This window comes from Chiloscyllium plagiosum, unplaced genomic scaffold, assembly GCF_037043375.1.
Source record: "Chiloscyllium plagiosum isolate Xiang-an unplaced genomic scaffold, Cpla_swu_hap1 HiC_scaffold_5, whole genome shotgun sequence".
NCBI lineage: Eukaryota > Metazoa > Chordata > Chondrichthyes > Orectolobiformes > Hemiscylliidae > Chiloscyllium > Chiloscyllium plagiosum.
The window spans coordinates 124418475-124443030 of record NW_028270143.1 but is presented as its reverse complement, the minus strand read 5'-3'; the positions used below and the strand labels follow the sequence as shown (position 1 = coordinate 124443030).

The 24556-nt window shown below is 45.5% G+C and overlaps 1 protein-coding gene across 3 annotated transcripts in view; it reads right to left on the bottom strand.

Annotated features, from left to right (window-relative positions):
• Positions 1 to 751: 751 nt before the first annotated feature.
• acaa1 (acetyl-CoA acyltransferase 1) overlaps positions 752 to 24556 on the bottom strand; it is a 38963-nt gene continuing 15158 nt past the window's right edge. For all 3 annotated transcript variants that reach the window (XM_087987629.1, XM_087987628.1, XM_043690848.2), the window contains exons 6-12: positions 24235 to 24342; positions 22605 to 22685; positions 20519 to 20709; positions 12606 to 12785; positions 6636 to 6691; positions 5302 to 5447; positions 752 to 2843 (exon numbers count right to left, since the gene is read on the bottom strand). In XM_087987629.1, coding sequence (XP_087843755.1) covers positions 2768 to 2843; positions 5302 to 5447; positions 6636 to 6691; positions 12606 to 12785; positions 20519 to 20709; positions 22605 to 22685; positions 24235 to 24342 — 838 coding nt within the window. In that variant the 3' untranslated portion in view covers positions 752 to 2767. The remainder of the gene's footprint in view (positions 2844 to 5301; positions 5448 to 6635; positions 6692 to 12605; positions 12786 to 20518; positions 20710 to 22604; positions 22686 to 24234; positions 24343 to 24556) is intronic.

The following is a 24556-nucleotide window of genomic DNA, read 5'->3' as shown; positions in this document are numbered from 1 at the left end:
TCTCGGAACAGGTTGATTAAAAATAACTGTGACCTGTTGCTGAGGATAGTGACAGCGATAACGCACCCTGCCAATCAGCCAGGAAGAATGAGTCTGTGTTTTATTGAATGAAACAAGCTGCGGTCCCTGGTTGTCTGTGTTTAGAGTCTCTACATCTGGCTGCACTGCAGTCCTACGTGCTGTTTTAGTCAGCAAGAAGGGAAGGATGCAAAGTATCCCCAGCACATAAGCCAGGCTGACAACATCAGTGAGCTCCCCAGATTCCCATCATCATGGTTCTGTTACAAGGTGGAAGAGAGCAAGAGAGATGACAGGGATTGGCTGAATAGGGAGGCTGTAAATGTTGATTTCCAACATGTGCACACTGTTAAAAAAGGGAAATCTGAGGGAGGAGAGTTGCACAGTTTCGAAATCATGCAATGAGTCTAGGCTTCAGAATTTAAAGGATTTCACATTTACACAAGTGCCCATGCAGTCAGTGAGCCTGGCCACGTAGTGGCAGGTCAAGCAAGGTGACTGAATCTAAAATGTAGCATCTAATCATCCTGGTACTACCCCTTTTTAAGCAGGGAGTTAAACCTAGCAACTGGGTTTTTAATTACATCACATCACAGATTTCCAAATGCAATGGACTCCTGGTGACCCGAAACTCCACAAAATTTTAATTTCTTGCTTTGCTCATGATCTCTCAGTTAGCTGCAGATCGTACAAGACAAACTTGCGATTGCTGTCTCCTGAGATATTTGTGCATTTATAGGGAAGCCTGTAACCTGATCTCAAAATGGTTTCCTCTACCCTTTGCTAAAACATTATCCCACCTTGAAGAGGGGTTCAGCCCATTGATTCCAGAGTATTAGCAACAGACCTGGGCACTGCAACTTGATCAGGAGCAGAACAACGCACAAGGGACTGAGGAAGACGGTTACAATTATAACTTTATTATGGCTTGGCATTGTATCTTCCACCATATTTTATGAATTAATTTTAAATATAGCTTAGACAAAAAGGGTCTTGAAATGTTAGATTTAGGAACAGCAGCAGGCCATTCAGCCCCTCCAGCCTGCCCCAACATTCAGCAAGATCATGGCTGACTTACCCCAGATCTCAACACCTCTTTCCTGCCAGCTCAGCATAACTGTCAACTCCTGATATTTCAAAAATCTGTCTACCTACTTATTAAAAACTGGGACTTGGAAAATATATTCCTTAGTTACAGTTTCATTTAAAACTGAGATGCAATGTCCACTAATTCAAGGTTCTCTCGTTGTTGAAAGGTCTGAGCTAGTAGCTGCCTGAGAGTTATTATGGATCGGAAGAAACTTGGATTATTTTGTTGAGAGTACACTGGGAGACAACATCAGCAGGTACTGAACATGCCATGAATAGACCCTGTGTCCCAAAGTCCCAGAAAGGTGTTACACCTATTACATTGTAAACTAAGTACTGTAAATTATCTCTTTACTTCTAATATGAAAGGAGAGTTGGGATCAGGGATAACTAATTAGCAAACCTACTGAGATGCAAACATAATCTGCTTTCTGTTGCCATGGAGCAAAGGGTAGAGGAAACCATTTTGAGATCAGGTTACAGGCTTCCCTATAAATGCACAAATATCTCAGGCAGACAGCAATCGCAAGTTTGCCTTGTATGATCTGCAGCTAACTGAGAGATCATGAGCAAGGCAAGGATAGAATTAAATCAGGCCTGCGTGTTTAAAAAAAAACAAAAGGCCGATTCTATCATTCACCACACAGAATGCAGTTGGGAGATCACACTCAATTATAGAAGGCTGAAACATTTGCTCAAAGCTAGAGGAACAGCCCTACAGTGTAACCCTCCTAAGTAAGGGGCAGCTCTGGTACAAGTACAGAGGAACCACGATTATCCAAATTTCGGATTATCCAAACAAGATTGCAATGTCCCAGTGCTTAGCTAAACTGTGTTATCGGAACATTCCATTATCTGAACATTCAATTATTCGAACAAAATACGACCTGCCTGTGTTGTTTGGATAATTGAGGTTCCTCTGTAGTTATCCGGTTGGGACATATAAAGGAAGCAATCCACTAGGAACAATCATCAGAACTGTAATTCTGGGAAAAGTGATCAGTAACTTTTTATCTCTATAGTTTAAACCATAAGTGCAATGTCTCCATAGATAAGGGAGTCTTGAAATTGGGAGTTGGGTAGATAGGAAAGTGGGATTGAGACCACAACCACAACCTTATTGAACAGCAGAGGAGGTTCAAAAGGGCCTTATTCTAAGTTCTATGTCTCTAAAGGTTGTCACCACAAAAAGAAAATTTAGTCAAACACAGAATGTGCTAGAGAAACTCAGCAAGTCTGGCAGCATCTGTGGAGAGAGAAACAGGGTTAACTTTTCAAGTCTAGTTTAACTTCTTCATAACTTCCTCCTTGAGGAAGACTCAAAACGTTAACTCTATTTCTCTCTCCTCAGGTGCTGCCAGCGATGCTGAGTTTCTCCAGCTTTCTCGGCGTTGGTTTCGGATTTCCAGCATCCACAGTATTTTAGTTTTATTTTAGTGTTTAGTGAATATGATTTTTAGGCATTTGATTGATTTTATTTGACATGTCACTCTTTCAACTAAATAATTAGAAGTTTGAATTTTTCATTAAAAGTTATCAGTCTCTGTGAAAGTTATTAGATATCGTTGAATCATGAAGGAAGAGCACAGACTGGGATTATCAATTAGTAAATACTGGGCTCTTGTGTGATGTGCCCATGCAGTTTATCCACCCATAATCTTCAGTTTGCTGGATATTCAAACACAGCAGCAGCTCCCATTCCTGTCCCAATACACATGGATACAACACCATAGGCCCTGGAACACAAGCAAAGGGTCATTAAAATCCCAGATAAAAAACGAAAGAATTGCAGATGCTGTAAATGAAGCAAAAACAGAAGTTGCTGGAAAAGCTCAGCAGATTTGGCAGCATCTGAGAAGAGAAATCAGAGTTCATGTCCCCAGAGTCGAGAGTGTGGTGCTGGAAAAACAGCAGGTCAGGCAGCATCCTAGGAGCATGTTTCAGGATCCAGTGACCCTTCCTCAGAACTGAGGAACTCGGTTCTGAGGAAGGGTCACCAGACCTAAACCATTAACTCTGACTTCTCCTCACAGATGCTGCCAGACCTGCTGAGCTTTTCCAGCAGCTTCTGTTTTTGTCATTAAAATCCCAGCTCTGTTCAACTGGAAAGCAGAATCAGAGGACATTTTGATTAGATTAGATTCTCTATGGTGTGGAAACAGGCCCTTCGGCCCAACCAGTCCACACCTACCCCCCGAAGAGTAACCCACCCAGACCCATTTCCCTCAGACTAATGCACCTCAGACTAATGCACCTAACACTACGGGCAATTTCCCATGGCCAATTCACCTGACCTGCACATCTTTGGACTGTGGGAGGAAACCCACGCAGACACGGGGAGAACGTGCAAACTCCACACAGAAAGTCGCTGGAGGCTGGAATCGAACCTGGGACCCTGGTGCTGTGAGGCAGCAGTGCTAACCATTGAGCCACCGAATGGGTGAAAAACAAACATAGGGGCAAAGACCAGGTGAAAAGAAACAGAGTTAACATTTTGAGTCCAGCATGACTTCTTCAAAACTACTGGACTTGAAACATTAACTCTGTTTCTCTCTTCACTGTTGCTGCCAGACCTCCTGAGTTTCTCCAGCATTCTGTGTTTGTTTCAGATTTCCAGCATCTGCAGTATTTTGCTTTCATCTGGGGAAGAGTTACTCTGAAAGTGAAAAATAGTCAATCATTTACTGGAGAGTGGGAAATGGAGTGAGAATAACGGAATTAGTACAGTGCAGGAGGCCATTTAGCCCGTTGTTTACATCAGAGTGGTGCTGGAAAAGCACAGTAGGTCAGGCAGCATCCAAGGAGCAGGAAAATCGACGTTTTGGGCAAAAGCCCTTCATCAGGAATAGAGGCAGGAAGCCTCCAGGGTGGAGAGATAAATGGGAGTGGGGCTGGGGAGCAGTTAGCAAAGAGTACAATATGTGAATGGGGGTGGGGATGGAGGTGATAGGTCCATTCAGCCCGTTGCGTTTGCACTAGAAAACACCAGGCTGTTCACAGCACACAGAGATGCCATAATGAAAGAACCAGCTAGGTTAGTATATACTGCCTCTCAGACAGAAGCTACAGGTTCAAGCTCACCAGCTGAACTACAGCAGTGCAGAGAGCTCCACACCAACTCTCTCCCAAGGGCAATTAGTGACAGGGCATAATTGCTGACTGGGTGAGCAATATCCACATCCTGTGAATGAATTAATATAAAGACCCGTGCCAGAGACGTGAGCACAGCAATTTAGGCTAGTTCTGGGGAAGAGTCACAGGACTCCAAACTTTAACTCTGCTTTCTTTCCAGACATGCTGCCTGCTGGTTTTCACCAGCAATTTCTGTTTTTGTTTGACATCTCCAGCATTCACAGTTGTGTGTGTGAATTAAGGCTGGTGCAGCAGAGAGGGTGTGCTGCACTGTCAGAGGAAGCTGCCTTTTGGATGAGCTGTTAAACAGAGGCTCTGTCAGCTAACTGTTACATGTAATAGATTCCCACAGTACTGCCACAAAGAAGTGCACTCTCGCTGCTCTCTTGCCAATATCCAACAGTTTTTCTTTTATAAACTAATTATTTCTCAAGATATTTCTCATACCTTTGGGGCTTCAAACTATGCGAGTAGTTTTCTGTTCTTTCAACAATAGCTTGCATCTATATAGCAGTTTGAACATAGTAAAACATTCTAAGACATTTCACACGCGGCACGGTGGCACAGTGGTTAGCACTGCTGCCTCACAGCGCCAGAGACCCGGGTTCAATTCCCACCTCAGGCGACTCTCTGTGTGGAGTTTGCACATTCTCCCCGTGTCTGCGTGGGTTTCCTCCGGATGCTCCGGTTTCCTCCCACAGTCCAAAGATGTGCAGGTCAGGTGAATTGGCCATGCTAAATTGCCCTTAGTGTTAGGTAAGGGGTAAATTTAGGGGTATGGGTGGGTTGCGCTTCGGAGGGTCGGTGTGGACTTGTTGGGCCGAAGGGCCTGTTTCCACACTGTAAGTAATCTAATCTAATCAAGCAAGAGTGTAACTAAGCAAACATTTCACAAGGAGGAGTTTTGCTAGACTGGATAGCCTTTCATCAAACTTGATTTTGCTTCCTCCTGATGTAGGTGTTTGCAACAGATATGACCCCAATTGATAACTGATGGGGAGTGGGACTCGGAATTTCTCACTGTGTGAAGGCAGGCTCTGCTGTACAAATGGGGACACTTACCTCCTCCCTCTCCGTTTCAGCTCATTTAGCAGGGTAACAATCTGTCGAGTTCCAGTGCAGCCCAATGGATGTCCCAGTGCTATGGCACCCCCATTAGGGTTGACCTTCTCAATGGGGATACCCAGCTTCTCAACACAGTACAAAGCCTGAGAAAGAAGGAAGAAATCACAGAGAGAGAGAGAGAGAGAGGGAGAGAGTGTGTTACTGTCAGTTACTGTCTAGCCCAGTTCCATACAGTTTGTGAACATCAATGACAACACCTTTAAAAGGAACCTAAGGGGCAATCTTTTCATACAGAGAGTGGTGCATGTATGGAATGAGCTGCCAGAGGAAGTGGTGGATGCTGGTCCAATTACAACATTTAAAAGGCATCTGGATGAATAGGAAGGGTTTAGAGGGATATGGGCCAAATGTTGGCAAATAGGACACGATTGATTTGGCATATCGGGTCAGCATGTTTCTGTACATCTTTATGACTCTATGACCAGCATTTGTTAACTATCTCCAATGGTCTTCAGAATACAGTCTGGGCAGCACAGTGGCTCAGTGGTTAGCACTGCTGCCTCACAGCGCCCGGGGATCTGGGTTTGATTCCAGCCTCGAGTGACTGTCTGTGTGGAGTTTGCACATTCTCCCCGTGTCTGTGTGGGTTTCCTCCGGGTGCTCCGGATTCCTCCCACAGTGCAAAGATGTGCAGGTCAGGTGGATTGGTCATGCTAAATTGCCCATAGTGTTGAGGGATGTGTAAATTAGGTGGATTAGCCATGGGAAACACAGGGTTACAGGGATAGGGTTAGGAGGCTGAGTCTGGGTGGGCTTGTTGGGCTGGACAGCCTGTTTCTACACTATAGGGATCCTTTAAGCCCATCTGGTAAAGGTGTTGTTTTGGAGGGAGTTGCAGAATTTTGACCCAGTCAAAGTGAAGGTGAAGGAATGGTAATATATTTCCAAGTTTGGATGGTGATGAGCTTGGGGTGTACTTGCGAATGCAATTATCCTGCTTGGAAGTAGAGGTCACAGGTTTGGAAGGTGCTGCCAAAGGAAGCATTAATGAGTTGCGGCAGTGCATCTTGTAGACAGTACACACTGCAACCATCAGTGCTGCAGGAACAATCTGCTTTCAATTGACATAGATTTTCATTTCTTCATTTACATGTTGTGAGTTACCAAATTTGGAAACTACAAGATGAAGGGGAGGACACTGGAAACTGTCATGTTAACAGTGAGATCTAAAACAGGAAATACAGACAAGCTCAACTGGTCTGCTCTGCACTTCCATTCAGTACATCCACAGATTTAGGCAGCAGCTAATGTTCACCGCGAGTGTTTCTCACCTGGCTAGCGAACGCCTCATTAATTTCAAACACATCAATGTCATCAATTGTAAGTCCTGATGGAGAGGGAGAAAAATATTAAAACTTAGGAATCAAACCAAACAAGGTCTTTAGATATCAATGAACTCAAGACCATTGCTTTGGTCAAAGGAGATGGGGACACAGTACAGGACGCCATTTTAACCATCACACCATGCAGGCTCTCTCAAAAACCAATCCAATCAGTTCAAAACGCTGCATTATTTTCCTCATAGCCTCACAGATTTTGCTCCTTCAACTACAGCCCACTTGTGGCTCAGTTGGTAACAGACTGACTTCCACGTCATAAGGTTCCAGGTTCAAGTGCCACTTCTGTACTTGACCACAGAATCAAGGCTCATGCTCCAGTGCAGTATCAGTTATACAGCCATAGCACAGAAACACAGGCCCTTCAGCCCAACTCGTCCATGCTGACCAGGTTTCCGAAACTAAACTAATCCTATTTGACCCCATTTCCCTCTAAACCTTTCTCAGGAGGTGCTGCCTCTTAAACTGAGGCACAACTCGTTCTCTCGGGTGGATGAGGAAGATCTCACGGCATGGTTTTGAAGAACAGGAGAGAGCTGCTCCCTGTTGGCCTAGCCAATATTTACCCCGAAACAATCGACTGGTCAATCAAACAGAAGCAAGCATCTTAACCGGTCATTATCACACGGCCACTTCTGGGAGTTTGTTGAGCACAAGGTGGAGGCCAAGGTTTCTACATTACAACACTGACTACAGTCCAACAAACCCTTCACTGACCACACAGTACTTTGAGATGTCCAGTGATTGCATAAAGCCTTCCATCAATTGCAAGTCTGGCTTTTAAAAAAAATTCTTTCAAGTATTCCTCCAATTCCCTTTTGCAAGTTGTTTTTTTTCTGAGCATGTTTCTAACACCCTCCCATAGTCCATAACGCAATTCTCCTTATTCCCCACTGCCCTCCGCTCTGGGTCATTTTGCTAATTATCCTAAATGGATTTCCTTTGAACATGGTGTTGTTCCAACGCAGAGAGCATAGTGCTGCAGTCAAGTGAACAAGACAGTCTATTCTGACATAACGTGATAGTTCTGTTCTTGTGTGATCCAGCATTATAAGAAAATCGTGTAATAGCAGCACCATTTAAAACGAATAGGACAGGAATCGCATTATAGCCAGTACAAGTCAGGAAAGTTCCCGTTGCAAAATAATGGTCTAGGTTCTTTGATCGTGTTATAGCAGAACCAACTGTAGAATGATGGTGCAGATGGAGGGAGTGGATTATGAGCAGCAATGTGTCAATTAACCATGTTTTCTCCGAGTGAGAGAAGGCTGAGATTGAAATGTGTTTGCTGCTTTTCCACATTCTAATACTGGCCATGACATCGTGCCCTGAACATTAAAACCAGAATCACAGTCTGCATTTCCAATCAAAACTTCCATCCGTGGGCGGCACGGTGGCACAGTGGTTAGTACTGCTGCCTCACAGCGCCAGAGACCCGGGTTCAATTCCCGCCTCAGGCGACTGTCTGTCTGGGGTTTGCACATTCTCCCCGTGTCTGTGTGGGTTTCCTCCGGGTGCTCCGGTTTCCTCCCACAGTCACAAAGATGTGCAGGTTAGGTGAATTGGCCATGCTAAATTGCCCATAGTGTTAGGTGAAGGGGTAAACGTAGGAGTATGTGTGGGTTACGCTTCGGCGGGTCGGTGTGGACTTGTTGGGCCGAAGGGCCTGTTTCCACACTGTAAGTAATCTAAATAAAAACTACTCGGTAGTAATAGGCAGGGGTTTCAGACAACAGGGTGAGGATTCTTTTTTATTCATTCACAGACGTGGGCATCGCTGGCTTGGCCAGCATTTATTGTCTATCCCTAATTATCCAGAGGGCAATTGAGATTCAATCATATTGCTATGGGTTTGGAGTCACATGTCAGTAAGGATGGCAGTTTCCTTCCCTAAGGGACATTAGTGAACTAGATGGGTTTTTCCAACAATTGGTCATGGTTTTGTGGTCATAATTAGATTCTGAACGAAAATTTTATTGAATTCAAATTCCACCATCTGCCATGGGCTGGAATCGAACCCGGGTGCCGAGAACATTACCTGGGTCTCTGGATTAACCTTCAGTGACAATATCACCAGGCCATCGCCTACACTTTATCAGGGAATGCCCCGTATCCATTTGCACGCTTCACGTGAGTAAGTGGCTCAGGGTAACAGCACTACCTGAGGCTGGAGAGGATTTGGTCAGGCTGGGAGACTGCTCCCTAACCCAGGGATTGCCATGCAGTCCCTGAGGAAGAGGAGATCAGACTGAAGATAAATCTCAGGTTTCAACAGTGACAGGAGGGAGTGAGTTGTGGGAGTGAGCTTGAGAGGGCAGGGAGCTAAAAAGGATACGACCTTGAATGGAATGCTCCTACACTCCTCATTCCAAAGCCCTTTCTTCAGCTAAAACTGCCAGTCTATCCTAACCTGCTCCCCACCAACCCCCACCCCAAGTGAGGGGAGACAGAGATTAATGGTCAATGGATATTTCTCAGATTGAAGGAAGGTTCACAGTGCAATTTCCCAGAGGTTAGTAGTGGGACCCTTTAGACAATAGATAATAGACAATAGGTGCAGGAGTAGGCCATTCTGCCCTTCGAGCCTGTACCACCATTCAATATGATCATGGCTGATCATCCTTAATCAGTATCCTGTTCCTGCCTTATCTCCATAACCCTTGATTTCACAATCCTTGAGAACTCTATCCAACTCTTTCTTAACTGTATCCAGAGACTGGGCCTCCACTGCCCTCTGGGGCAGAGCATTCCACACAGCCACCACTCTCTGGGTGAAGAAGTTTCTCCTCATCTCTGTCTTAAATGGTCTACCCCGTATTTTTAAGCTGTGCCCTTTTGTTCTTTTACTGATGTATATTAAGGATAGAGACTCATAGTCATAGAGATTTACAGCACAGAGACATACCCTTATGTCCAATTCATCATTGTCAAGCATATATCCTAACCTAATCTCATCCCATTTGACAGCACTTGGTCCATATCCTTCTAAACCCTTCCTATTCATATACCCATCCAGATGGCTTTTAAATGCTGTAATTGTACCAGCCTCCACCACTTCCTCTGGCAGCTCGTTCCATACACACACCACCTTCTGTGTGAAAAGGTTGCCCCTCAGGTCCCTTTTCCCCTCTCACCTTAAACCTATGTATGTCCTCTAGTTGTGGACTCCCCTACCCTTGGGAAAAAGACCTTGACTATTTGTTCTAACCATGTCCCTCATGATTTTAGACATTTCTATAAGATCTGGATCTTGGTACACAAGAGAACAGCTTCAAAATTTGCAAATGACATGAGACTTGGAGGAACTGTGTGGAGGACAGTATGGAATGTGAGAAGGACAAAGACAAAGACAAAAGTGGTGGAGTGGGCAGATAGATGGCAGATGAATTACATTGCAAAAGTGTGTGAAGTGATGTTCTCAGGACAAAAGATCATTGAAAGACAAATGTAAGATAGAGGGGCAGAGGGGCCTGGGCATTCATGTGCACAGATCATTGAAAGTATAGGGACACTTAGACAGAGCAGTTAATAAAGTATACAGTGCCCGAGGCTTTGAATTAGAATCCCTACAATGTGGAAACAGGCCGTTTGGCCCAACAGGTCCGCACCAACACTCTGAAGAGCAACCCACCCAGACCCATTCCCCTACACCGATTACTCTAGACTTCCCCGAGCTAATACACCTAACCTACACATCCCTGAACACCATAGGTAATTTAGCATGGTGAGTTCACCTAACCTGCACACCTTTGGACTGTGGGAGGGAACCAGAGCACCCGGAGAAAACCCACGCAGACAAGGGGAGAATGTGCAAATTCCACGTAGACAGTTGTCCGAGGTCGGAATCAAACCCAGGTCCCTTACGCTGTGAGGCAGCAATGCTAACCACTGAGCCACTGTGTCACCCCCTTTAATAGGGGAAGAGAGTATAAGAGCAAGGAGGTGATATTGAATTTGTATGACATCAGCTGGAGCACTGTCTGCAGTAGTAGATACCACATTATAGTGAACTGCTGCCTCACAGCGCCAGGGACCCAGGTTCGATTCTGGCCTCGGATGACTGTCTGTGTGGAGTTTGCACATTCTCCCTGTGTCTGTGTGGGTTTCCTCCGGGTGCTCCAGTTTCCTCCCACAGTCCAAAGATGTGCAGGTCCGGTGAATTGGCCATGCTCAATTGTTTATAGTGTTAAGTGCATTAGTCAGTGGTAAATGGAGGGAAAATGAGTCTGAGTGGGTTACTCTGGAGGGTTGTTGTGGACTTGTTAGGCTGAAGGGCCTGTTTCCACGTTGTAGGGAATATAATTTAATATTGAAGAGACTGCAGAAGAGATTCACAAGAATGGATCCAGGAAGCAGAAGTCTCAGTTCTGAGGATAGATAGAAGAAGTTGGGACAGTTTTCCCTGGAAAGAAGATGGCTGACAGAAAATGGGGGAGTCCAGAGTTAGACAGCATGGGTTTAGGGTGAGAGGAGAAAAATTTAAAAGGGACCTAAGGGGAAATGTTTCCATGCAGAGGGTGGTGCATGTATGGAACAAGCTGCCAGACGATGTGGTGGAGGCTGGTACAATTACAACATTTAAAAGGCATTGGGATGGGTATATGAATAGCAGGGGTTTGGATTAGATTTCCTACAGTATGGAAACAGGCCCTTCGGACCAACAAGTCCACACTGACCCTCTAAAGAGTAATCCACCCAGACCCATTCCCCTACCCTGTATTTACCCCTGACTAACGCACCTAACACTATGGGCAATTTAGCCTGACCAATTCACTTGACCAGCACCCTTTGGACTGTGGGAGGAAACCAGAGCACCCGGAGGAAATACACACAGACATGAGAGAATGTGCAAACTTCACACAGATAGTTGCCCGAGGCTGGAATTGAACTCAGGTCCTTGGCACTGGGAGGCAGCAGTGCTAACCATTGAGCCACCGTGCTGCCCCAAAGAGGGATATAGGCCAAGAGCTGGCAAATGGGACTAGATTAATTTAGGATATCTGGTCGGCATGGACGAGTTGTACGGAAGGGTCTGTTTCCATGCTGTATATCTTTATAATGTTATGACTATGATTGAAGCTTTGAAAATTACAAGTGGGCTGGACAGAGTAGATGGGGGAAGAATTAAAAACTGTTTCAGCTCATAACAGAAAATTAAATGAGAACACGTAGATTTAAAGTAACATATAAATGAAATGAAGGTGATGTGAGAAATTACATGCATATGCCTTTTGTGTGTTGTGTCTGTGTGTGTATGTATTTTACTTGCGTGTATGTATTTATGGGTCACCAAGTGGTGGACTGAGGCACCTGCACTCTCTGATGATGGGTAATGCCTGGTTCTTGGGCTGTGTACAGGGACCAGGTAACAGAAACATCAGTCTGGCACAGTGTCTTCTTCATATACAGGATGGACTGTCAGCTTTCCCCATGCACCAAATAATATTGGCTTCATGGCCCACAAAGATCTCCATTTTAAAAAAAAATTCAGCCTGTGACTCAGAGTGCTCTTTAGGCCTTGTTCCCACCCTATCCCCCTAACCTCCTCCACACTATAACCCTCAGAGATCATTGCCACTGTCTAATCCAAGTGATTTCTGTCACTTTGCCATTGATGGCTCGGCCTTACGCTTCCCACACCCAAAGTTCTGGAATTCCCACCCTAAACACCTCCCCCTCAAAGATGCTGCTAAAACCTTACATCTCTCGACCAACGTTTCGATAGCCTCCCCCGACAGCCTCAAATTTCATTTGCAAACACTCCCCTGTGAAATACTCAGTACACTTTTTTTTCATAAATATACAGATGGAGTTGTGCAAGTTGTTGTTGTAACATGCTGATGAGTGAAGCTGCATTGGAATGCCGCCGTGTTTAGGGCTGCCTGACCACCCTGCCCTCCTTACCTGCTTTCACCAGCGCCGCTGGGATGGCGTAGGCAGGTCCTATCCCCATGATGTCAGGCGGCACACCAACAACCGCGTACGACCTCAGCACGCCCAGGATGGGAAGGCCCAGCTCAATGGCCTTGGAACGTCTCGCCACCAGAACTGCCGCCGCACCGTCACTAACTTGGCTCGAGTTCCCTAGCGACAACAAGGAGAGTCATCAACACTTGCAAACCAACCATGCAGAAACGGTCAGGTACACCAGCGGGGCAGAGGCAGACCCGGGTAACATGGATTAGAGAGGGATCCCAGGAAACAGGTCAGGGAAAATCCTATTCTGCACTTCAATTCGCTCATTGACACCTTACAAGAGGGACTGGCAAGCCACAGTTTATGAAACTCCAACCTTTCTGCACACTTTGACAAGAGGTACAGTTAGTAGGTTTACAGATGACACCAAAGTGAAGAGGGTTACCTCAGATTACAACAGGATCTGGACCAGATGGGCCAATGGGCTGAGAAGTGGCAAAAGGAATTTAATTCAGATAAATGTGAGGTGCTGCATTTTGGGAAAGCAAATCTTAGCAGGACTTATACACTTAATGGTGAGGTCCTAGGGAGTGTTGCTGAACAAAGAGACCTTGGAGTGCAGGTTCATAGCTCCTTGAAAGTGGAGTTGCAGGCAGATAGGATAGTGAAGGCAGCATTTGGTATGCTTTCCTTTATTGGTCAGAGTATTGAGTACAGGAGTTGGGAGGTCATGTTGCGGCTGTACAGGACATTGGTTAGCCCACTGTTGGAATATTGTGTGCAATTCTGGTCTCCTTCCTATCGGAAAGATGTTGTGAAAGGGTTCAGAAAAGATTTACAAGGATGTTGCCAGGGTTGGAGGATTTGAGCTATAGGGAGAGGCTGAACAGGCTAGGGATGTTTTCCATGGAGCGTCAGAGGCTGCGGAGTGACCTTATAGAGGTTTACAAAATTATGAGGGGCATGGATAGGATAAATAGACAAAGTCTTTTCCTTGGGATTGGGGAGTCCAGAACTAGAGGGCATAGGTTTAGGGTGAGAGGGGAATGATATAAAAGAGACCTCAGGGGCAACTTTTTCACACAGAGGGTGGTACGTGTATGGAATGAGCTGCCAGAGGATGTGGTGGAGGCTGGTACAATTACAACATTTAAGAGGCATTTGGATGGGTATATGAATAGGAAGGGTTTGGAGGAATATGGGCTGGGTGCTGGCAGGTGGGACTAGATTGGGTTGGGATATCTGTCGGTGTGGACGGGTTGGACTGAAGGGTCTGTTTCCATGCTGTACATCTCTATGACTCTAAGTGTGTGGATGTGAGATCAGAGTGGTGCTGGAAAAGCACAGCAGGTCAGTCAGCATCCGCGGAGCGGGAAAATCGACGTTTCAGGCAAAAGCCCTTCATTAGGAATGTCCTACTCTGCACTTCAATTCGCAGGAGAGTCAACATTGTCCTTCCTGCTCCTCGGATGCTGTCTGACCTGCTGTGCTTTTCCAGCTTCACATCTGTGGATTCTGACTTCCATCACCTGCAGTCCTCACTGACTCCAACCTCAGTGCATGCTGGCTACAGATATCCCTAAAGTCTTCACCAAAATGAAGTACTGGGGATACTGAGGTTCTGAAATAAAGTGCTGGAGAAACTCAAGCATCTCTCTCTCTCTCACACACACACATTCTCACTCTCTAACTGTCTCTCTCTCTCTGTCTGTCAACAGTGTTAATGTTTTCAGCTCAATGTGACTCTTTTTCAGAGCTGATAGAGTCGGAAAACAAAGGTGAAAAAGACACCTTTCTCTTCAGCTCTGAAGAAGTCACATGTGTCACCTTTCTAAGCATTTATTTACAGAGGAACTTCGATTATCCAAAAGACAGGGGTGGTGAGTATTTCATTGGTCAATTGAATGTCGGATAATCGATGCCGGATAATATAGTTAGCCACACATCAGGACCTTGTGATCTTGTTCGGATAATCTGAAATTCGGATAATTGAGGTTCCTCTGCATTTTCCTTTAGGAAATTATTACTGGTTCTGTTTCTACCATCCTTCGTTCAGGCAGAGTATTCAGGATCGGTACCCCTCACTTTGTTTCAACAATTCTCCTCAATCTGGGTCCTTCTTCAATGGAAACAGTTTCATCCCATCCACATAATAAAATGTGATGGCCTTGTGCTATCATCGCTAGACTATTCACCTGGAAGATGAATCCCATTTTTAAAAACCTGGAGTTAAGAGTCCAGTGACGACCTGAAGCCACTGTTTATGGTTGGAAAAACCCATCTGATTCACTGATATCCGTTAGGGAAGGAAACTGCCAGCCTTACCTGGTCTAGCCGACATGTGACTCCAGACCCACAGCAACATGGCTGACTCTAAACTGACCTCTGGGTAATTCGGGATGGGCAATAAATACTGGCCTAGCCAGCCGCACCCTCATCTCGTGAATGTCTCAAAAAAATTAAAACTCTTGAACTTCTCTGCTCTAAGGAGAATAACCCCAGCCGCTCCACATAATCATGTGACCAGCCGCTCCACATAATCATGTGACCATAGACCAGGAGAAGGCCAATCAGCCTCTCCAGCCAGATCCATCATTCAATATGATCTTGGTTGATCCAATTGTCCCACTTTCCCATCTGCCCACGCACACCTTGAGCCCACTAGCTAAGCAACAATCTGCCTTAAAAATGATAAAAGACTCTGCTCCCACTACTATCTGAAGGGAAGAGTTCCAAAGACTCTCACCCCGAGAGAAGGAAATTCTTCACTTCACTGAGGGGCGACCTTATGGAGGTTTATAAAATCATCAGGGGCATAGACAGGGTAAACAGACAAGGTCTTTCTTTTTTCTCTGGTTTGGGGGAATCCAAAACTAGAGGGTATAGGTTTAAGGTGAGAAGGGAAAGATTTAAAAGGGACCAAAGGGGCAATGTTTTCACGCCGAGGATGGTCTAGGGAAAGAGCTGCCAGAGGAAGTGGTAGAGGCTGGTGGAATTATAACATTTCAAAGGCATCTGGATGGGTATATGAATTGGAAAGGTTGAGAGGGATGTGGGCCAAGTGCTGGCAAATGGGACTAGATTAATTTAGGATATCTGGTTGGTATGGACGAGTTGGACTGAAGGGTCTGTTTCCGAACTCTACACCGCTAAATGGATAACATCTTACTTGTAAACAATGACCCCGTAGTTTTAGATTGTCCGACAACAGGAAGTATTTACATATCCACCGATGTAGGCAGTGGAATGTCCCTTTCAAATAAAATCACAGCTCTTTTGGCCAACTGAATGGCATGCTGGGAAAACTGTCAACTGAACAGCATGCTGGGAATCGGATCAAGTCAGACAGACAGACAAGAATGCAAACTGGTTACCTTGACTGATAATACTGAAGAAGTGTTAATGAGAGAGTGGAACTGAGATATTAAGTCTGGAAGCTTACAGTATTCACTGTCAAATTGTATCAAGCCATACAGATATGCGAGCCATTCACCTTGAGAGACTATTGAATGGGTTGATGAGACAACGCTGCAAGGTTTCAGGTGGAACAACAGATTGGAGATTCAGCAGAGACAGCTCAGTTACTAGATTCTGGATCAGTGGTGCTGGAAGAGCACAGCAATTCAGGCAGCATCCGAGGACAGGCAAAATCGACGTTTCGGGCAAAAGCCCTTCATCAGGAATAAAGGCAGAGAGCCTGAAGCGTGGAGAGATAAGCTAGAGGAGGGTGGGGGTGGGAGAGAGTGGCATGGAGTACAATAGGTCAGTGGGGAAGGAGATGAAGGTGATAGGTCAGGGAGGAGAGGGTGGAGTGGATAGGTGGAAAAGGAGCTGGGCAGGTCGGACAAGTCCGGACAGGTCAGGGGATCGAGTTTCTGGAGGTTAGAAGCTAGGATGAGGTGGGGGAAGGGGAAATGAGGAAACTGTTAAAATCCACATTGATGCCCTGGGGTTGAAGTGTTCCGAGGCGGAAGATGAGGCGTTCTTCCTCCAGGCGTCAAAGAACGCCTCATCTTCCGCCTCGGAACACTTCAACCCCAGGGCATCAATGTGGATTTTAACAGTTTCCTCATTTCCCCTTCCCCCACCTCATCCTAGCTTCTAACCTCCAGAAACTCGATCCCCTGACCTGTCCGGACTTGTCCGACCTGCCCAGCTCCTTTTCCACCTATCCACTCCACCCTCTCCTCCCTGACCTATCACCTTCATCTCCTTCCCCACTGACCTATTGTACTCCATGCCACTCTCTCCCACCCCCACCCTCCTCTAGCTTATCTCTCCACGCTTCAGGCTCTCTGCCTTTATTCCTGATGAAGGGCTTTTGCCCGAAACGTCGATTTTGCCTGTCCTCGGATGCTGCCTGAATTGCTGTGCTCTTCCAGCACCACTGATCCAGAATCTGGTTTCCAGCATCTGCAGTCATTGTTTTTACCACAGCTCAGTTACTAGTCAGAGACAAAAAAATACTGCAGATGCTGGATTCCAAAGTAGACAAGCAGGAGGCTGGAAGAACACAGCAAGCCAAGCAGGTTCAGGAGGTGGAGAAGTCAACGGTTTGGAACACAGCCACTTCACCAGGTACAATCAGAGAAGAGAGCTCATAGACACAGAGTTTATAGCCAGAGAGATCAAAAGATCATACAACTGGTGTAAGTGGAGTGTCAGATAATATGACTCCGCAGGTGACCAAGAGTGATAGATGGTGAGTAAAGTGTGTATAACATCAAAACAGTGTTGTCATGATAATCAGGCAGAGCTACAGGAATATACAAAAGGTGACATCTCCGACACTGAAATCCAGGTGTGAAACTTTGTTCAGAATCTGTCTCAGAGTTTCAACCTGGAAGCAGGCTGGTTTTATTCCAAAAGTACAAATTTTTAGATTGCCAAACCGACTGATTGTGATTACAAATTGTGTGTGTTTTTGAACAAAATAGAATGTATCTGCAAATAAATCTTAGGTGAAATGATTCACCCCATAGATTTATATATGTGTGTGCATGTGTGTGAGTGCATGTGTGTGCGAGATAGAGAGAGAAAAAACAAAGTGGGTGAGAGTGAGTGTGTGAGAGATAGTGTGAGAGAGTCATAGAGATGTACAGCACAGAAACAGACCCTTTGGTCCAACCCATCCATGCCGGCCAGATATCCCAACCCAATCTAGTCCCACCTGCCAGCACCCGGCCCATATCCCTCCAAACCCTTCCTATTCATATACCCATCCAAATGACCCTTAAATGTTGCAATTGTACCAGCCTCACCACTTCCTCTGGCAGCTCATTCCATACACGTACCACCCTCTGCGTGAACACGTTGCCCCTTAGGTCTCTTTTATATCTTTCCCCTCTCGCCCTAAACCTATACCCTCTAGTTCTGGACTCCCCAACCCCAGGGAAAAGACCTTGTCTATTTATCCTACCCATGCCCCTCAATTTTGTAAACCTCTATAAGGTCACCCCTCAGCATCCGACGCTCCAGGGAAAACAGCCCCAGCCTGTTCAGCCTCTCCCTGTAGCTCAGATCCTCCCACCTTGGCAACATCCTTGTAAATCTTTTCTGAACCCTTTCAAGTTTCACAACATCTTTGCAATAGGAAGGAGACCAGAATTGCAGGCAATATTCCTAAAGTGGCCTAACCAATGTCCTGTACAGCCGCAACATGACCTCCCAACTCCTGTACTCAATATTCTGACCAATAAAGGAAAGCATACCAAACGCCTTCTTCACTATCCTATCTACCTGTGACTCCACTTTCAAGGAGCTATGAACCTGCACTCCAAGGTCTCTTTGTTCAGCAACACTCCCTAGGACCTTACCATTAAGTGTATAAGTCCTGCTCTGATTTGCTTTCCCAAATGCAGCACCTCACATTTATCTGAATTAAGCTCCATCTGCCACTTCTCAGCCCATTGGCCCATCTGGTCCAGATCCTGTTGTAGTCATGGAGATGTTCGGTCCAACCCATCCATACTGACCAGTTATCCTAAATTAATCTAGTCCCATTTGCCAGCTTGGTCCATATCCCTCTAAACCTTCCTATTCATATACCCACTTAGATGCCTTTTAAATGTTGTAATTGTACCCGCCTTCACCACTTCCTCTGGTACCTCATTCCATACACGCACCACTCTCTGCGTGAAAACATTACCCCTCAGGACTCTTTTAAATCGTTCCCCCCTCACATTAAACCTGTGCCCTCACATTTCAGACACCCCTTCCCTGGGCAAAGACCTTGTCTATTTACCCTAACCATGCCCCTCATGATTTTATAAACATTTATAAGGTCACCCCTCAGCCTCCGACGATACTTCAGCTGTCCCCAGCTGTGAGATCCCACCCCCCCCCTCTCTCTCACTCACACACACACACACACACACACTTCTCTAAGGGTCAGTGAAAATTCACTGTTTCTTTATTTTTCTTAGGACTAACATTTAAATCGCTTCCACCGGACTTGCATCCTTTCAAAATAAGGAGATTAAAATGGAACACATTTCCCCAGATGTGGTCTCACCAATTAACGTGTAAAACTGATGGGTAAATTACTATTTTTGTATTTGATTTGCTGGAACCATTTAAATAAACCTCTAGACTATCTCCAAGCCTAAAGACCTCCTGCCTAAAGTCTGGTGCTCAGAATTGGAGGCAACACTCTCACTGTGTGCCATCCAAAGGTTAGCAACACACCCTCGATTTGTACTCAACACCTCTATTTATTGAACTCAAGAAGCCTCAGGGAATTTTCAAGCAGCTTTCTCAACTTGTAAAAGATACTCACTTTGCCAGGCTCAGCAGGATTAAAATCAATGGAGACAGCATCCGAGGAGCAGGAAAGTCAACATTTCAGACCTAAAATGTTGACATTCCTGCTCCTCGGATGCTGTCTGACCGGCTGTGCTTATCCAGCTTCTCATCTATTGAGTCTGTCTTCCAGGTTCCACAGTCCTTACCGTCTTAAAATCAACTGAGCACTGCATCAACTCTACTCTGACTGTACAGTCTCAGACGCAGCGAGTGTGGTACCGGGGACCTCCCAATGAAATAGCTGGGAGATCGCCAATGTCCACTCCCCCACTGCCCCACACCCCTCCACCCATCCCTTGTGACGATGGTGCTCCTTTAACAAGGTTACATTGTCTTTGGGTTTTTTTTCCAGGAGGTCATAAAAGCACAGGTTCCGAAAAGTCTGGGCTTGAATGGGTTTTAGGGTCATTTTGATTATAGCTAACAGGAACTGCCTCAGGCAAAAGCCTTTTAAGTCTTTTAAAAAAAAAAATTTGCACAATGAAAGGGGAGTGGCCAGTTCTCCCAGCCCAGCTTCTCTCTGGTTTGGTCTGGCTTTTCACTGAAGACAGTCAGGCAGTTTGGAAGCTGCTGGAACCAAAGAAGCAGGGCCATGCTGACCCTGTCGCTCTCTCTGACTTCTCTCCTGGAGGATCCTGGGTTTGATTTTACCATTTGTGCTGGGGGGGTGTTTATGGGGACTGTTCCAAGTATTGGGAATAGCATCAGTAAGTTGGGATGATGTGTTGGTTTTTCAGACAGGTTGTTATTCAGTATTCTGTTCTCTGTTGTTTGTATTTTATTCAGTAATCTTGTAAGTAAATTCTGTTTTGTTTAAAACTAAGTGGTTTGACCAGCTGCATTACTCCTGGAGTACCCACGTTATAGAACATAGAACAGTACAGGCCCTTCGGCCCTTGATGTTGTGCCAGCCTTTTAACCTATTTAAAGATCAGATTAACCTACATCCCTTCATTGTACTAACCTGCTTAAAACAACTAGCAAAGTTAGCATCTGGGCTACCTTCTTGAAACGTTTTGAACGGGTTTGGCCTGGTCTATAACTCCCCACCGTCAGATTTGCCAAACCCTGCTGGCTCCCGGCGCTCGGGTCTGTACCTGCCGTGGTGCTGCCATTCTCCTTGAATGCTGGCCGCAGTTTACCGAGACCGGCCAGCGTCGTGCTGGCTCGGATCCCATCATCCTGGGTGACGGTGAGGGTTTTACAGTTGCCGGCTGGATCGAGGATGGTAGTTTTTACCGGTGTGATCTCGGCATCAAATAGGCCCATTCTCTGAGCCTGTGCCGCTCTGCAATACCAAACAAAATGTACATGAGCACTGACCGATGATGGGGACTGTAGTGATCTTACTGGACTGGCCATTCTATAGGCTCAGGCTAATGTTCAGGATAATCACATTCAAATCCTATTACTAATGTGGGAACATTTAATTCTAAATTAATTTTTCTAAAAAATTGTTTGGTCATCCAAAACATTTGAAAATGACACATTTTTGTTGAAGCTTTTCAATTTACACTCATCAGGACATTTTCAAGAATACAGATTAGATTAGATTAGATTAGATTAGATTAGATTAGATTCGCATCAGTGTGGAAACAGGCCCTTCAGTCCAACAAGTCCACACCGACCCTCTGAACAGTAACCCATCCAGACCCTTTCCCCTCTGATGAATGCACCTAACACTATGGGCAATTTAGCCAGGCTAATTCACCTAACCTGCACATCTTTGGACTGTGGGAGGAAACCAGAGCACCCGGAGGAAACCCACGCAGACACGGGGAGAATGTGCAAACTCCACACAGTCAGTCGCCCGTAGGTGGAATTGAACCCGGGTCTCTGGTGCTGGGAGGCAGCAGTGCTAACCACTGAGCCACCGTGCCGCCCCAGACTTAAGGGAAAAACGCTTATACTTCAAGAAAACATTTATGCTACCTGGTTTCCAAGTGGACTCCGATCAGTAGAGGCATTGCCATAGGATAGGCACCAATCAACAACGATTGACAGTTAACTGCCAGTCTTTCTTTACTTTTTAAATCAGACAATTGTCTTGGGGTTGAACAGCCATCACCTACTTTGTTGAGTTAAAAAGGCACATAGACGTGTTGTTTCTATCCATGGAAGACAGACTGAGGAATTGTATCAAACAGCATATCCTTTCAGTTGTCTGATCCTGAGTCTAACCCATACAGGCTGCACTTGTAAAACCCGCAACTGTCCACCATTCAACGTGACTCTGCATTTGCTGAGTAACCCTGACACACAAAGAAATTATACAGGCAACAAATGTGAGATGGTTGATCAATTGGGCTCACGTGCACTGGACGCTATAAATACTAAGACACAGACAACATGGCAGACAATATGTGTCTTTTTTCTGCAACATTCAGAAAAGAAAATCAGCTATAAAAGGTTAATAACAGTGACCATCAATTTACTGGCTTGTTATAAAAGGCACAAATTGACAACATGTCAGCACCTTTTATTCCTGTAGTATAAATGCGGTAATCATTTAACGTTTACCATTCCTGCATGTATCCTGACGATTGCAAGATAAAAACTCCAGCAGCATGTCTCCCTTCTCAAATATAAAAGCACAATGTCTATATAATATGTGGACGTTTGTACAGGAAAGATATTCCTGCTTTGGCTGCAGTACAGTGAGTTTCCCCCGGGGACCATATTGATCAGGAATGTTCAATCTCCATTCATCACTCAGTATGGCAGGAGAACATAACTCGCTGGAGAGAGGAGACCAGGAAGTAATTTGGGAAGGTACATATCCCCCTGTTGGTGTGTTGCAGGATTGTCAAATTAGAATTGTCACAGTCAAGCACGAGAGAGAGAAAAACAGGTTCAGTATGTGGGAAACCTCGCAATCTTTATGGACAAGCACTTGAAGTTTCTTAATATCCAAGGCTATGGGTCTGTTGCTGGAAAGTGGGACTTCTAGTGTAGATTTACAGCAGCTTTGACAGTACAGACACGATGGGTTGAATGGCCTCTTCAGAACTGTATGATTCAAAGCAGAATTTGATTTTGGTCTTACAAACCAGAGGGAGAGCGACTGAAGTGAATGAGAAACAGACCAGTGCTTATCTGAAGAAGTGAAGGGATGCCGAGGATCTAATGTTCTGATTGGATGCACCCACCGAGTTGGCAGGGGTGGGGGGAGGGGCAACTTACTTCTGCTGGGAAGCAGCGGCGAAGGAGTCCTGCTTTTCCCTGGAAATTCCAAACCTCTCGGCCACGTTCTCCGAAGTTATCCTGAGAGAGAGAGACCAGTAGATGGGTCATCCTAAGACACATCACAGCTATGGACAGCAAACAATCTCTACCACCTTTCTCAAATTCAAATTCCACCATCTGGTGTGATTTGAACCCAGGTCCCCAGGTGCCTCTGGATTAACAGTCCAGCAATAATACCACTCAGCCATCGCTTCCCCACATCATAAGCTCAATCTTTGGAGAACTTGTTCTCCTGGTTACTGTTTGGATGGTGTATATTGCAGAACCTGTCACATAGCGTTAGCCGCAGTCAATTCTAATCAATGATTCAAATACAGTTTTGACCCTGAATTGTTTGCTTCCTAATCATTCATAGAATGTGGACATCACTGGCTAGGCCAGCATTTATTGCCCATCCCAAATTGCCCAGGGGACAGTTTAATGTCAAGTACATTGCTGTGGCTCTGGATTCACATGCAGGCCAGACCAGGTAAGGATGGCAGATTTTCTTCCCTGAAGGACATTAGTGAACCAGATGGGTTTTTTCTTACCATCAGACAACAGTTTAATGATCATCTTAATTCTTAAATCAAGAGTTTTACTGAATACCAATTTACCTTGGTGGGATTTGAACCCAGGCCCCCAGAACATTACCAGGGTCTCTGGATTAATAGTCTAGTCGTAAAAACACCACTAGGCCAAGATGACTCATCTTTTATAGCCTCTTAATTAAAGAGGCCAGATTTCAAAGTCATTGTAGAAGGTGCACTGTTAGAGGCGTGATGGTAGCATAGCAGTAACCTCACTGGGCAAGTAAACCATAGGCCAGGCCACTGTTCTATGGGTGGGAGCTCATGGAGCTGATGGAGTTTTAATTCAACTAAACAGAAACACAAAGAACTGTGGATGCAGTAAAAGTGGTGCAGCTCTGACCCAGCGTGTTCGGAGGAAAGGTCACTGGACCCAAAAAGTTAACTCTGGTTTCTCTCCGCAGATGCTGTCAGACCTGCTGAGCTTTGCCAGCAATTTGTTTTTGATCATAAAAACCCACCTGGCTCGGTAATGCCCATCAGGGAAGGAAACTGCCATCCTTACCGGGTCTCGCCTAAATATGACTTGTGTCACACGAATCATAGGGGCACGGTGTCATAGTCACACAGCATGGAAACAGACCTTTCAGTCCAATGAGTCTGGCTGACCAAGGTTCCCAAAGTGAACTAGTCCCACTTGCCAATATCCCCCCAAGGCTTTCCTATTCATGTACTGATCCAAATAAATATCTTTTAAATATTGTAATTGTACCTGCATCCACCACTTCCTCTGCAGTTCATTCAACACACGAACCACTCTCAGTGTAAAAAAAAAGTTGTCTCTCATCCTTTTTAAAATCTTTCTCCCCTCATCTTAAAAATATACCCCCTGGTTTTGAACTGCCCCACCCTAGGGAAAAGACCCTTGTCGCTCGCACCCCAGGAAAAAACATCAAGGAAAGTAAAATGTGTCGAGCGTGGTGTTTGGAGTGGGGAAAGAGCCAGTTAATCACAGTTTACAAACCAGACCAAGGTTAGGAGAGGAGAGTGAGCTTTACCCCATGGGAATGAGGCAGGCCCGGGCCTTCTCGTTGTCCATCATCCGGTTGCTAACATCCCGGAGGTAGTCAGGGTCACCCACTGGCCGTCGGCTCATGCTTTCCACTCTGCATCAAAAACACCACATTGTCCATTAAAACCTCCTTACTTTGATCCTAGTTGCAATACTGTGTCCATACTCAAACAGTACAGCATGGCAACAGACACTTCAGTCCAACTCGTCCATGCCAACCACATATGCTAAACTAATCTAGTCCTATTTGGCCCATATCCCTCTAAGTCAAAAAATGTGGCACTGGAAAAGCACATGGGTCAGGCAGC